This window comes from Nerophis lumbriciformis, linkage group LG20, assembly GCF_033978685.3.
Source record: "Nerophis lumbriciformis linkage group LG20, RoL_Nlum_v2.1, whole genome shotgun sequence".
In the NCBI taxonomy this organism is placed as follows: Eukaryota; Metazoa; Chordata; class Actinopteri; order Syngnathiformes; family Syngnathidae; genus Nerophis; species Nerophis lumbriciformis.
Genome location: NC_084567.2, coordinates 23,185,006 through 23,200,000, shown reverse-complemented (window position 1 = coordinate 23,200,000; position 14,995 = coordinate 23,185,006). Strand labels below are relative to the sequence as shown.

At 44.4% G+C, this 14,995-nt stretch overlaps 1 protein-coding gene across 4 annotated transcripts in view; it reads right to left on the bottom strand.

Moving 5' to 3' along the window:
• Positions 1-14,995, bottom strand: part of dcc (DCC netrin 1 receptor) — a 706,325-nt gene that overhangs the window by 240,074 nt on the left and 451,256 nt on the right. For all 4 annotated transcript variants that reach the window (XM_061980597.1, XM_061980596.1, XM_061980599.1 and 1 more), the window contains one exon: positions 1,562-1,703. In XM_061980597.1, coding sequence (XP_061836581.1) covers positions 1,562-1,703 — 142 coding nt within the window. The remainder of the gene's footprint in view (positions 1-1,561; positions 1,704-14,995) is intronic.

The window sequence follows — 14,995 nt, the reverse complement described above, 5'->3', positions numbered from 1 at the left end:
AACCTCCAAACCCAGACTTGTCCATCAGATTGCCAGATGGAAAAGCGTGATTCCAGTGAGTCCAATGGTGACACCACTGCATCCGACACTTTGCATTGGACTTGGTGATGTATGGCTTAGATGCAGCTGCTCGGCTATGGAAACCCATTCCATGAAGCTCTCTGCGTACTGTACGTGGGCTAATTCGAAGGTCACATGAAGTTTGGAGCTCTGTAGCAACTGACTTTGCAGAAAGTCGGCGACCTCTTTTCACTATACGCTTCAGCGTCCGCTGACCCTCTCTGTCAGTTTACGTGGCCTACCACTTTGAGGCTGAGTTGCTGTTGTTACCAAACTCTTCAATTTTCTTATAATAAAGCCGACAGTTGACTTTGGAATATTTAGGAGCGAGGAAATTCCACGACTGGATTTGTTGCACAGGTGGCATCCTATGACAGTTCCACGCTGAAAATCACTGAGCTCCTGAGAGCGGCCCATTCTTTCACAAATGTTTGTAGAAACAGTCTCCATGCCAAGTGCTTGATTTTATACACCTGTGGCAGGGCCAAGTGATTAAGACACCTGATTCTGATCATTTGGATGGGTGGCCAAATTTTTGGTAATATAGTGTATGTACATGATTGACAGTCAGGAAAGCCAATCAAAGTCAACATTTCCTCTGCTCCGTTTTACAAAGTTTAACATTTAATTGTGACAAATGTCTATTTACTTGTTAGATCTCTTCTCTTCTTCTAAACTGTTCTCTTACACCACTATATGGTAGCCCTGTGATTGATGGGCTTGTTTTATTTCATTTATATTATCTGAAGCAGAGGAAAAAGCAATAAGTTCAACATGCAATACTTACAAATTTGTTGTTAATGTTTTTTGATGCATTAACCTCAGCATTTAATATGGACCTGGAGTTTTATTTCAGTAAATAAAACGGACTGCATCTGTTCAAGTCTGTTAAAACAATGAATAACTTTATTAAGCCACTTCTCTTGATTATATATCTATCTTTATAATGTAATTAATTTAAATAAGATTACTTCAAATTGAGGGCTTTGCTCAGCATTTTTGTAGGTGGGATCAAAAAAGGGACTAATTAGATTCAACTAATTACATATCATAATTAATTAACCACCATTTTTTATCACTTGACTGCAATAATTTAAACACAGGAGTAAGCATTATCAGTAATTGTTGAGACACGAACTCTGCTTATTCCTGTTCCTTTTCGGACAGGTTGATTTGTGCAAGTGTGAACATGCATGTTCAGGTTGTTTGAAACATATAAACTATGACCATTACCATAATCAATCAAAGTTTATTTATATAGCTCTAAATCACAAGTGTCTCAAAGGGCTGCACAAGCCACAACGACATCCTCGGCTCAGATCCCAATAATAGTGTGTTCGTAGCGTCTAATGTTCATCATTTGAAAACCCCTTTAGATTACTACTATTTAAATAACTTGAAATAATCTATTATTGAAAAACACGCCGAAAAACACTACAACTAAACATTACTTCACTATTTAGTTATTATGTCAAGCTGAATAAGAATGGTCCAATCTTACCTGTGAACAAATACCAGAGGTTGTTTGGTTCAATGGCCTCCTGGTCCCCACGGCGACCGGTCTTCCTGTATTTGATTTTGTAAGCGCTGATGATGCCGTTCTGTGCGCCGCGTGGAGGTGGCTGCCATGACACCTTTATGCTCTGAAAGACAGTAACGAGCAATAAGCACTGTGACTGAAAACAATACAACTATGAGGTTGTGATTATCATTGCTGTGTGTACAATGTCTTGCATATAGAACATTTGTGCACTCGTGTGTGTCTTTGTTGGGTTAAGTAATTACTTTATTTGCATGTTAACAACTCACCTCTGACACACACGCACACACACGCACACACACACACACACACACACGCACGCACGCACGCACGCACGCACGCACGCACGCACGCACGCACGCACGCACGCACGCACGCACGCACGCACACACACACACACACACACACACACTCACACACACACGCACACACACACATTTGCAACAGATGTTTGCAGTGGCCCAAGTGTGCAATGCTTTCAGACAGCTGCTATCAACCATCCTACTGACAAACGGTGTATATTCTGTCCCCCCCCTTGTGTACGTGTGAAAGTGTGTTTATGCAAATTGGCTAAAATCAATTAAGATTAATGGATTACACACATTGCTAATCAAAAAGATGATTTAAAGTTTCAACAACTCAAATTCGGAGGCCATGGTTGGTTCTCAGTCAGAAAAGGATGGTGTCTGGGGGTCTTCTTCACAAGTGAGTGAAGGATTGAGCAATCACAAGGTCTGCAAGTGGATCAGTGCAATGTTTGCATAATGTGGTGCGGAGAGAACTGAGCAACAACGGAGTGTACCATCCATCTCGGTCAGACCTAGGCAACATAAGCTTTCCAATCAGGCCCGTCGGACATTCCCAAATAATTTGTTTATATCTTTAAGATGGAAACTGTAGCTGCCATTATGATGTGCAGTGATGTTTTCAAATTACCGGAAGTGTTGAACTATACAAAGTATTTCAATGGTTGGAATCTGCGCTTTTGCATTATATACAAGTTATTAGGGTAATCTAAGTCAGTGTTTTTCAACCTTTTTTGAGCCAAGGCACATATTTTCATAAAAAAAATACGGAGGCACACCACCAGCAAAAAAGGTTAAAAAATTAAACTCCACCAGGTTGTCGTGCCTTATTTTGAGTTTGTTGTTGTTTCCTGTGTGTATTGCTTTAGTTCCTGTCTTGCGCTGTTATTTTGGTGACTCTTCCTGTTTTGTTGGTGTTCTCCTGTAGCAGCTTCACGCCTTCCTTTGAGCGCTATTGCCCACCCCTGCTTTGTTTTCGCAATGTACTAAAAACTCTGCTTACAGACACTTTGTGTTCAAATCATTTTTGAGTTTGTAGATAAATAAAAATGTTGTTCCTGAAATAATCATTAAACTTGTTTTATGTGTTGGTACACATTGTTTTACAGTACCTCAAATTCAAACTGCACTTTAATGTATTTTCAATAAATATAAGCTACAGTAATTGAGTTTTAAATAACTCCACAATCTGGGTCACCGCTTGTCCTTTGCCAAAGCACTGGTGAGAAGCACTGATGTATACAGTATAATCAAGACTATTTAAGTTGTGCGTACGCTATCCTTCTTTGTGGGGACATTGTTGATTGTCATGTCATGTACGGGATGTGCTTTGTGGACGCCGTCTTTGCCAAAGCACTGGTGAGAAGCACTGATGTATACAAGTAATTAAAGAATACAAATAATAATTAACCATTTGAAAGTGTTGTTTAGTAAATGTTAACTTCAAGTAAATGTCTTGCAGTATTTAGTACACCACTTATATTTTATTTGTTTACTGGAAATGCAATTTTTGAAGAAAAGCAAAAGAACTTTGAGAGGAAAAAAAGTCGTCTTTACTCCCACAAAATGTACCAAAAAAGAAACAAAACCGTGGCCCTATAACAGGGGTACAAACCGGAGGGTGGGTTACCTGTACGGTTGCACCTCTTGTAAGCAAAATTATATATAAGAACAAAATGACAGTTGTCAGCTGTGAGCATATATTACCTCGATTAAACATGGCGGAAATGTCTATTATAAGATTTTGCAATAGTAAACAGTAGGGTTGCAATGGTACTTGTCAGGAAAAAACACAGAGGCTATTTCATCCCTACAAGCCTGTTTCACAGGTTTCTCTGCTCTTCAGGGGATTTTATTGAAGTGTTTGTGGTTGTTACATATTTAAAGGGGACATTACATGGGGGTGTGGCCATTGTTACACAGTAGTGCCTTGCTTCTGTAATGATTCTGGTAATGATGAGACCAGTTTGTTGCGTTTGTTTAAAGTGGACATGCTGGGGTGGTATATCATGTTTTTCTTTTCTTTCAGGCACAGGTTACTACGTACACCTTTTAGCTTCACTGTTGTATGGTGAGCTAAATGAGATAATTTGCCATGTAACACTACTGTGTAACAATGGCCAAACCCCCATGTAATGTACCCTATATATATACAACAACCACAGACACTTCAATTAAATCCCCTAAAGAGGAGAGAAACCTACGAAACAGGTTTGTAGGGATGAAATAGCCTCTGTGATTTTTCCTGACCGAACGTATAATCCGCTCTACCCCGGTATCGAGCATGGTTCCATATATATATATATATATATATATATATATATATATATATATATATATATATATATATATATATATGGAACCGTGGTACTTTATTAGTATTCATATTATTAGTACTGCAACCCTAATAAATACAGTAAATATATACACATATATATATATATATATATATATATATATATATATATATATATATATATATATGTATATATATATATATATATATATATATATATATATATATATATATATATATATATATATATATATATATATATACACACACATATACATATTTATTTTTTTATATTGCAGCGATGTCAATATTGTGTATTGAACTGTCATTACCCGATGTGGGCTGCAGAGGGCAGTGGCAGGCTTGCCAGCAGTATTAAAACCTTGTGTGGGACCGAGGGAGAAAATTAGGAAGTGTTTGAGTTTGTGTGTGTGACGAGACCAGTTCATCAGGGCTTTTCACCCCCAGGAGTTGAGAGTCCAAATCCAGCTTTTGCACCCTCACACCCTGCAGGGGGCCTTGGAATTGGCTGCCGAGAGGGAGTTAGTGGAGTTCTTCAGCACCATGGAGAGGAGCATCACCCCTCCTATGATGAGGTCAGCATTAGTGAGTCCACAAGCAGACTATAAAGCCCCTTGGGTGGCTGAACTTATAGACTAATTCGGGCAGTGTCGCTGAAGTCGCGACAACAGCCATGCGCCAAGGCGAGGGTCTGCTGGCCAATCAGGCCACTTAATCAGCACCAGGGCGAGGGTCTACTGGCCAACCAGGCCACTTAGTCAGAGAATGCCCTCGTTTGCCCCGGTTGTCGGGAAACGACTCAGAGCCCGCATAAACGGGGGTATGCGGACCCAAGAATCCATTGACGGAGGAGGGCATGTGGCTCCAGCACCCAGTTTGGATTGCAACTGTACAAGACCTGTGCATCCTGGGTTTGGACTTCTTGAACGCGGCAGCCTGTGTTGTGAATTCCGAGAGTGGGTGGATCAGCTTCCAAGGAGGGGTTCTACCATTCCTATGGCCTCCATGAGTTCCCTTGACACCAAAGCCAGACCAGCAGCAAGTGCACTGGACACCGTGAGCCTTCTTCCGACATCAAGAGCCCCACCCTAAACAAAGATACACATGGCAGAGGCCCAGTGAACACAGAATGTGTTGACACGGCGGTGTGGGAATTGTGGAAAAGGAGCTGTAACGACTTGGCCCCCAATCAACAAGAGCAGCTGGTGGGACTGCTGACAACTTTCATCGACACATTCGCCAAAAATGACAAAGAGGGAGGGCTCACCCATCTAACGCAGCACATAATTGACCAAGTTGAGACCAGGCCTGTCAAACGTTGCCCACGTCACCTTCTTTTGGCCCGACAAACTGTTTGTTAGGAGGCTGTGGCAAAGTGACTGCAAACAGGCATCATCGAACCCTCCAACAGCCCATGGGCGTCAGCAGTCATCATGGTACCAAAGAAGTTGGGAGGATAGCGCCTATGTGTAGACTACATGTCAATGGGGTGATAAGAAGGATGCATACCCCCTTAAATGCATAGATGTGTTCTTGGACCTGATCTCGGGCTCATCCTGTTTCTCCTCCCTGGACCTCAGCAGTGGCTACTACCAGGTGACACTTTCCCCTGAAGAGGTCAGGCCAAAGACTGCATCCTGTACTGGGAGGGGCCTTTGGCAGTTTTAGGTCCTCCTCTTCGAACTGTGTAATGTGCCGGCAACCTTTGTAAGATTGATGGACCGAGTGTTGGCCGGGGTCCCTCACCAGCAGTGTCTAGTCTCCCTTGATGTCATCCTGGCTCATGGCAGGGAAGAAGTGTAATTTCTTGGGTCATCAAGTGGGAGCTGAAGGCATCAGCACCCAAGCAGAGAAGGTGAAGGCCGTGGCAAAGTGGCCTACCCCCACCCAAGCAGTTAAAACGTTATTTGGGCTGGCTTCGTACTGCAGGAGGTTTGTATGGGGTTTTGCGTGCACAGTAGCTCCCCTATTCTAGCTGCTCCAAAAAGACAAAGACTTTGAGTAGTCTGACAGGTGCTAAACAGCATTCAGCAGTCCCCAGAAAGCCCATATTGACTCCCCTGTCCTAGCTCCGGCGAACACCAATCTGGCCTTTATCCTTGACACAGATGCCAGTAGGGAAGGTGTAGGACGAGTGTTGGTGCAGCCCGCACAAGAAGGAGAGCAGGTTGTGGCCTGCTTCAGCAGGACATTAAACAAAGCTGAGAGGCACTACTGTGTCACCCGCAGAGATCTGCTGGCTGTAGTGTTGTCTGTCAGTCTGTCGGTGAGGACAAACCATTCTACGCTCAGCTGGCTAATGATTTTTAAAGAGCCAGAAGTGTGGCTCTACTGGGCACTTTGGGTGGCAAAAACTTTTCGCCGCCTAGAGCTTTCGTGGAGGATTTCTACCGCCGCTGTGACCCGTGTGCAGCGAGGAAGGGCCCACCTGGTCGTTCATGTGCCCTTGTGCAGCAGGTCTTGGTGGGGGCTCCCATGGAAAGAGTTGCCATGGAATATGCCAGGAAACTCCAGGACCGACTCGAGACAGTAACAAGTTTGCCCGTCAGCAGCAGCAGAGAGCGACTCAGAGACATGAGACAGAAAAGGAACTATGATGTAAAAGCCAGAGGGAGACACTTTCAACCAGAGGAGCGGGTGTGGGTCTAACTTCCAGAGTGTAAAAAGGGGCGGTGCCCCAAACTGAACAGCCCTCGGGCAGGACTGTGCCAACTTCTGAAATGAGTAGGGGAGGTAGTGTACAGAGTGTGAAGACGAGGGCAAAAAGGGTCATCGAGACCGGCTGGCGCCATGCCGGGCATGCCAGGACTCAGCCATGGTGGGCCAGAGAGTTCTACCTGCACCATGAATTGATGAGAATAGTGTGCAGAATCCCCCACGCCACGAAGAGCCGCCTGGGTCAGCTGCGCAGGAGGCACCACCAGCAGCAGCACCACTTTAGGGACGCCTGATAACGACAAGAGGGCTGCCACCATATCTCAAAGACTATGTGGGTCACAATGTGGGCAAGACTAACTAAGGCTGTTTTTGTTAAATCTTGTTATTGTTAAAACAAGGTCAATGTTCAGTGCTCTCAGGGAAAGGGTCTTTGTTAGGAGTGGGTAGTGTAGCTATGGGAATATTGTGTAGTGAAGTGTAATTACCTGATGTGGGCTGCAGAGGGCAGTGGCAGGCTTGCCTGCAGTATTAAAACCTTGTGTAGGCGCGAGGGAGAAAACAAGGAAGTGTTTGAGGAGTCACTTGTGTGTGTGACGCATTTCTGCCTGTTCGTTAGACAGTCCTCTTTGTAAAAGGCTGACTTGTTTACAGAAAGTATAACTCCTTCATACTGCTGCCATTCATCCATCCATCCATCTTCTTCCGCTTATCCGAGGTCGGGTCGCGGGGCAGCAACTTAAGCAGTGAAGCTCAGACTTTCCTCTCCCTAGCCACTTCGTCCAGCTCTTCCCGGGGGATCCCGAGGCGTTCCCAGGTCAGACGGTAGACATAGTCTTCCCAACGTGTCCTGGGTCTTCCCCGTGGCCTCCTACTGGTCGGACGTGCCCTAAACACCTCCCTAGGGAGGCGTTCGGTTGGCATCCTAACCAGATGCCAGAACCACCTCATCTAGCTCCTCTCGATGTGGAGGAGCAGCGGCTTTACTTTGAGCTCCGCCCGGTTGGCAGAGTTTCTCACCCTTTCCAAGAGACCCGCCACCCGGCGGAGGAAACGCATTTCGGCCGCTCGTACCCGTGATCTTGTCTTTTCGGTCATAAACCAAAGCTCATGACCATATGTGAGGATGGGAACGTAAATCGACCGGTAAATTGAGAGCTTTGCCTTCCGGCTCAGCTCCTTCTTCCCCACAACGGATCGATACAGCGTCCGCATTACTGAAGACGCCGCACCGATCTCACTATCCACTCTTCCCTCACTCGTGAACAAGACTCCGAGGTACTTGAACTCCTCCACTTGGGGCAGGGTCTCCTCCCCAACCCGGAGATGGCACTCCACCCTTTTCCGGGCGAGAACCATGGACTCGGAATTAGAGGTGCTGATTCTCATCCCAGTCGCTTCACACTCGGCTGCGAACCGATGCAGTGAGAGCTGAAGATCCTGGCCAGATGACGCCATCAGGACCACATCATCTGCAAAAAGCAGAGACCTAATCCTGCAGCCACCTAACTGGATCCCCTCAACGCCTTGACTGCGCCTAGAAATGATGTCCATAAAAGGTATGAACAGAATCGGTGACAAAGGGCAGCCTTGGCGGAGTCCAACCTTCACTAGAAACCTGTCCGACTTACTGCCAGCAATGCGGACCAAGCTCTGACACTGATCGTACAGGGAGCGGACCGCCACAATTAGACAGTCCGAAACCCCATACTCTCTGAGCACTCCCCACAGGACTTCCCGAGGGACACGGTCGAATGCCTTCTCCAAGTCCACAAAGCACATGTAGACTGGTTGGGCAAACTCCCATGCACCTTCAGAGACCCTGCCGAGAGTATAGAGCTGGTCCACAGTTAAAGGACGAAAACCACACTGTTCCTCCTGAATCCGAGGTTCGACTAGCCGGCGTAGCCTCCTCTCCAGTACACCTGAATAGACCTTATCGAGAAGGCTGAGGAGTGTGATCCCACGATAGTTGGAACACACCCTTCGGTTCCCCTTCTTAAAGAGAGGAACCACCAGCCCGGTCTGCCAGTCCAGAGGTACTGCCCTCGATGTCCACGCGATGCTGCAGAGTCTTGTCAACCAAGACAGCCCCACAGCATTCAGAGCCTTAAGGAACTCCGGGCCGATCTTATCCAACCCCGGGGCCTTGCCACCGAGGAGCTTTTTAACTACCTCGGCAACCTCAGCCCCAGAAATAGGAAAGCCCACCACAGATTCCCCAGGCACTGCTTCCTCATAGGAAAACGTGTTGGTGGGATTGAGGAAGTCTTCGCACAACATCCGCAGTCGAGGTCAGCAGAACACCATCCTCATCATACACTGTATTGACAGTGCACTGCTTCCCCTTCCTGAGGCAGCGGATGGTGGTCCAGAATCGCTTCGAAGCAGTCCGGAATTTGTTTTCAATGGCTTCCTCCCATGTCCGAGTTTTTGCCTCCGCGACCGCTGAAGCCGCACACCGCTTGGCCTGTCGGTATCTGTCCGCTGCCTCCGGAGTCCTATGAGCCAAAATAACCCGATAGGACTCTTTCTTCATCTTGACGGCAGCCCTCACCGCCAGTGTCCTTGTGTGTGTAAGTTTTTATATTAGAGTTCCTAAAAAAGGACCAAAGCACACATGCCGTAGATTTTTCCATGTATGCAAAGGGTAAAAAAATCACCTACAATCTGATATAATATCGCTTTTCTTCAAAGCTTTGTTGTAAAAATCTGTTCCCGTCTGTCCCTGACACCTATGTCTCACACTAGGGATGCCCCGATCCGATATTTGGATCGGATCGGCCGCCGATATTTGCCAAAAAATGCGTATCGGCAAGGCATGGGAAAATGCCAATCCAGATCCAGTTTAAAAAAAAAACTCCGGTCCGTGTTTTCCAACGCACCGATTTAAATAATACATTCCACTTTTCTGCTGCTCCCTAATTTCCGTTCCGCATTTTCCAGCACACCTTCAACACATCCACAGGTCTGTGGATTCTCACGCAGTTGCTTTTAGCTGCTGGCATTACACGACAGGCTCTTCTCACTCTTTTCTGTGTCTCCCTCTCACAGAGAGCAAGCACACCTTCTTACACACGTCACATACTGTCACGTCATACGTCACATACGTATACGCCCTCTCCCAGCAGAGAGGTAGCAGCATGGCTAACGTTAGCTGTGATGCTAGCGCAGCCGTGTGACCAACGGTCTCTCTAAGGTGTGCGCCTGTGCAATTGCGCACTGTTTAAGCGTCCTCTGCGCATAGCAATTATATGCCACGCACAAAATCTAATAAAAAAACTAAGCGTATAACAATTTTCGACACACGGACACGACAGAGAAAACAGTTTTCGTCATCATTGTTCAAATATTGTAATGTCTGTCGAGACACTTATCTCCATTCGGTGCCACACGCCCACACCATCAAAATGCCGAGGCAAAAATTTCCAGATCAACACCGTATGAAAAAATTTGTGATTTTTTTAGTTGTGATTTCCTTCTTTGCATGAAAGTTTAAAAGTAGCATATATTAATGCAGTATGAAGAATGTTTTAATGTAGACATGCAAGCCTTGAGAGAACATTTTGAAAATCAAGACTACATTTCCTGCAAATGGGTGCATTTCTACCCTATATTTTAACTTTAGATTTATTCTCATATCAAACTCTTTTGGCTGTCTTTTTGACACTTACATCCGGCGCCCCCCTCCACACCCTGGATTATAAATAATGTAAATAATTCAATGTGATTATCTTGTGTGATGACTGTATTATGATGATAGTATATATCTGATAGTATATATCTGTATCATGAATCAATTTAAGTGGACCCCGACTTAAACAAGTTGAAAAACTTATTCGGGTGTTACCATTTAGTGGTCAATTGTACGGAATATGTACTTGACTGTGCAACCTACTAATAAAAGTCTCAATCAATCAATCAAAACACATAGAATCATCATACTACTGTGATTATATGCATCAAGTGTTCATTCAAGGCTAAGGCAAAATATCGAGATATACTGTATATCGTGTATCGCAATATGGCCTTAAAATATCGCAATATTAAAAAGCCCTAGTTTCAATGATGCCATTTCTGTTTGTCATGTATAATTTTGTCTATTTTGTGTTTATCCTTGAATAAACAGATCAGCCGGGGGGGAGCTCAAAGTAAAGCCGCTGCTCCTCCACATCGAGAGGAGCCAGATGAGGTGGTTCGGGCATCTGGTCAGGATGCCACCCGAACGCCTCCCTAGGAAGGTGTTTCGGGCACGTCCGACCGGTAGGAGGCCACGGGGAAGACCCAGGACACGCTGGGAAGACTATGTCTCCCGGCTGGCCTGGGAACGCCTCGGGATCCCCCGGGAGGAGCTGGACGAAGTGGCTGGGGAGAGGGAAGTCTGGGCTTCCCTGCTTAAGCTGCTGCCCCCGCGACCCGACCTCGGATAAGCGGAAGAAGATGGATGGATGGATGGATAAACAGGTCAGTTTCTTGTTACCAACTATTGTGTATTATTCAAACTCACCTAATTCAGCTGACTAGTTGTTATCAAGAGTACTAAAACCCTTTTCAACATGATTCTGACAACTAAGTAGGCTAAATAACTTTAATCTTTAATACATGCTCGGATAGGCCAGTATCGGTCAGTATCGGTATCGGTCAGTATCGGTATCGGATCGGAAGTGCAAAAACAATATCGGTATCGGATCGGAAGTGCAAAAACTTGTATTGGGACATCCCTATCTCACGCTGTCTGATCTGTAAACAAACCTCACCCACTATGCTTTGTGCCTCGTCTGCCTGGAGCTGCTGTGATGTACGTAGATGATATGATTATCGTAATAACCCATAAAAACGGCACTTCACAGATTGCCGGTTACAGTTTCAATGTTGTAGGTAAAAATCATTTGTAGATGTGCCGGATTGAAAAGCTTAATGGGCCGTACACAGTTTGCCCACGTGTATTGTAAAATTAATGTTTGTGTTAAAGTTTGATAACTTAGTTTGAACTAAGCTAACGTTAGCGTCTACCACAGACCACTGCAGACACAATTCACTATAAGAATTTAAATAAATGATAGCACAAACATATAAAGGGGGAGTAGCAATGGTGCTGTAGCATATTCCAGATTTAAGTATCAATATTTCAGGTTTTTATCCATACATTATGACTTTTTGATTTATTTTTCTACAATGGGCTATGTTCACTAAAACAAAAAAACGCAAATTAATGGTTTGGACCGTTGTGAGACAGGTTCATTTTAGCCTACTGATGATGTGTTGTTGCAATAGTAATCCTAAACCACCCTTTCTAGACCTCTGGTTGACATATTTCACCCGGAAGTGTTACTGAACGATGGAAGAGTGTCTTCAGGCTATATCTTCATAGTCATGATTTAAACTTGTCAAAGGCTGGGCTGCACACTTGTGGAGATGTTCAGCACACTTCCACACATAGCCTTTCACTCTTGGGGCTTGTGGAGGTGGCCTGCATGTCTGTATACAGACATTTACCTGGCTTATGGTGACCACTTACTAAGGAAATGCATAATTGAAGAAACACTTTGGGCCTGATTTACTAAGATCCAAATATACCACTTGCTAGTTGACACTGCAAGGACGTGCAAGATATCTAACTGTTTGGAACTGTGATCGCACGGTATCTGCTGATTGGGCTGAGCATTGCTTTGGTGCATCAACAAATTTGAAAGACATTGTTGACAAAGGTTGTTTTGGAAACATCCCTGGAGGACATCACAGCGATAGCCTCTCTGAAATTCTGCCATCCTTCAACAACACCTAGGAGTTGAACTACAAGTATATTTGTAATGCCTGCAGCGCGACTCCAGGCCTTTAGACATAACAGCACACACACCCTGGACATATACCACCACCCCCACCACATGCCTTTGCCACCGCTTAAACCACTTAAGGGCGATGAAAGGCTGGGGCAGCACTAGCAACAACCCATTGGCATACCTGTTCTGACTCCCTGTACAATGTATGTATGTCTGCTCTTGAACGAGATTGAGCTGAAAATTAAATACCAATGTACTTGTGCAGTGACAATAAAGAGGTTCTGATTCTGAGAAAAATATGCACACTGACACTTAATAATAAAAAGGAAGTCTAAGTCTAAGTCTATACTGTACGTGAGGCTGTGGATCACATCCCCAGTGCATTCGTTTGTCTGGCATGACTCAAATGCAAAAAAAATATAAAAATGCACAATGAAAGATGTCTTTTCAAGTCGGAGATGTATTATAGTAATATATTTACAATTTAAAAAACGCCAGCATACACCTAAATGCATCATAAGTCATCCAGCAGCAATAAAATTATAAAATCAACTTTGCACAGGTTTAGTAGATCAGCTTTGTGTGTGCTATCAAGTTTGCACCTGTTTTAGTACACGCAAACCTTTAGTAAATCGGGCTCTTGGCGTCTGTCAATCCTGATGTGTAAGAAACAGGCTGAAGCACTCCAAGAATGCAGATTTGTGCATTGAGAGCTGCCAAGAGAACTTGTGACCCGTCAAAGTGGGATGTAGGGGCTTTGTCGGTTTCCCAACTGTCCACCTCCTCCGAAGAATCGGATGCACAGAACCTTTGCGGCAGATGTAGGGTGTACGAAAGCCATCAAATAACTGGCTGAAAAGGCAGAGACGGTGTGCTTCTGGCTATGGCTAAGGAGAAAGCAGATGTGTTGGGGGCCAATTATCTTTCCGTCACCAGGAGATGTATTAGGGTTAAAGGAGCTTAACCTCCATGACTGGTGGGCCCTAGCTGATGTGTTCAGGGGAACCGTTGGTGGTGCAACAGCTAGAAATCCCCAGCAGGTAGACCATCAACCTGTATTATCATATGTCACAGTCCATTGAATCCTCAAAACATGTTTTGACCAAAGAAGTCTGATGGAGATAGGATCGGCCACTTACACATGTACACATCGCTGTACAATCATTCACATTTTTGTGCATGCAGTCTTAAAATGCAGATGGATGGTGATCCTCATCAGGCCAATGAGCAGTTTCAAAATCCGCTTAATGTCACTGTGACAGCGGCCATCGAGGAATTCACTTAACATGCACCTGCTCCCAATGTTCTCCTCACCCTGCTAATTTGTTACAGCAGAAGTGATTAGGGAGGGGAGGAGAGAGCAGTCAAGAGGAGAGAAAATGTTGTACATTTGCCAAATTCCTCCATATTCTGTCTTTCCCTCTACTACCCCACCTCCCTTCCTCCCTGGTGCCAGTGTGCACTTCATTAACTAATTAGCCACTTTTCAGCTCACACTTGGATGGGTGGTCTCCATGGAAACGACACAGAAGGTAAGTACATGGATGAACATCTCCCACGGAGTAGCAAACCATCCATAAAGGTGAATGGTGACACCACACGGCTTAAAAGACCAAGCATGACTCATTTCTGGGGTTGTACTGTATATCGTTGGGATTCAGTTCAGTTTATTTCGATACAATGTAATGCATTACATATTTCCAGTTGTTTCATTACAGCATGTCCGAAAAGGAGTAGGATGAAGCTGAGCTTATTTATTCCTACCCCTTTCCATACCATAGCAATTGTATCCCATGTCCTTGTTCTCTGTAACAGAACAGTGAATAAAAAAAACACTATACCATAGTAAGTAAACAAATATTAAATACTTTGTGAACACTTGTTGTTCGAACTTTCTCCTGAACTGAATTATATTGGTGCTTTTTTTTTTTAATTTATTTGGTTAATTCATTCCATAATTTAATTCCACATACAGATATGCTAAAGGTTTTAAGTGTTGTACGAGCATACATGTTTTATATTAGAGTTTCCTCTAAGGTTATATTTCTCCTCTTCTGTTGAGATGAATTGTTGTACATTCTTGTGTAGCAGGTTATAGTTTGTATAGTTTGTACATTGTCATGTCTGTATTATCATGTTTTGTTTTAAGTCATGTTTTGTTTAGTTTCTGTCTTTTCACTCCCTTGTCTGGTCACCATAGCAACCATTAGTTTTCACCTGTCACGTCACGCACCTGTTTCACGTCTTGAGTCACGCACCTGTTTTCGTTAATCATGTCTGTAGTATTTAAGTTCAGTGTTTTTCAGTTTGTTTTTCTGACGACCTCGCACCCCATACC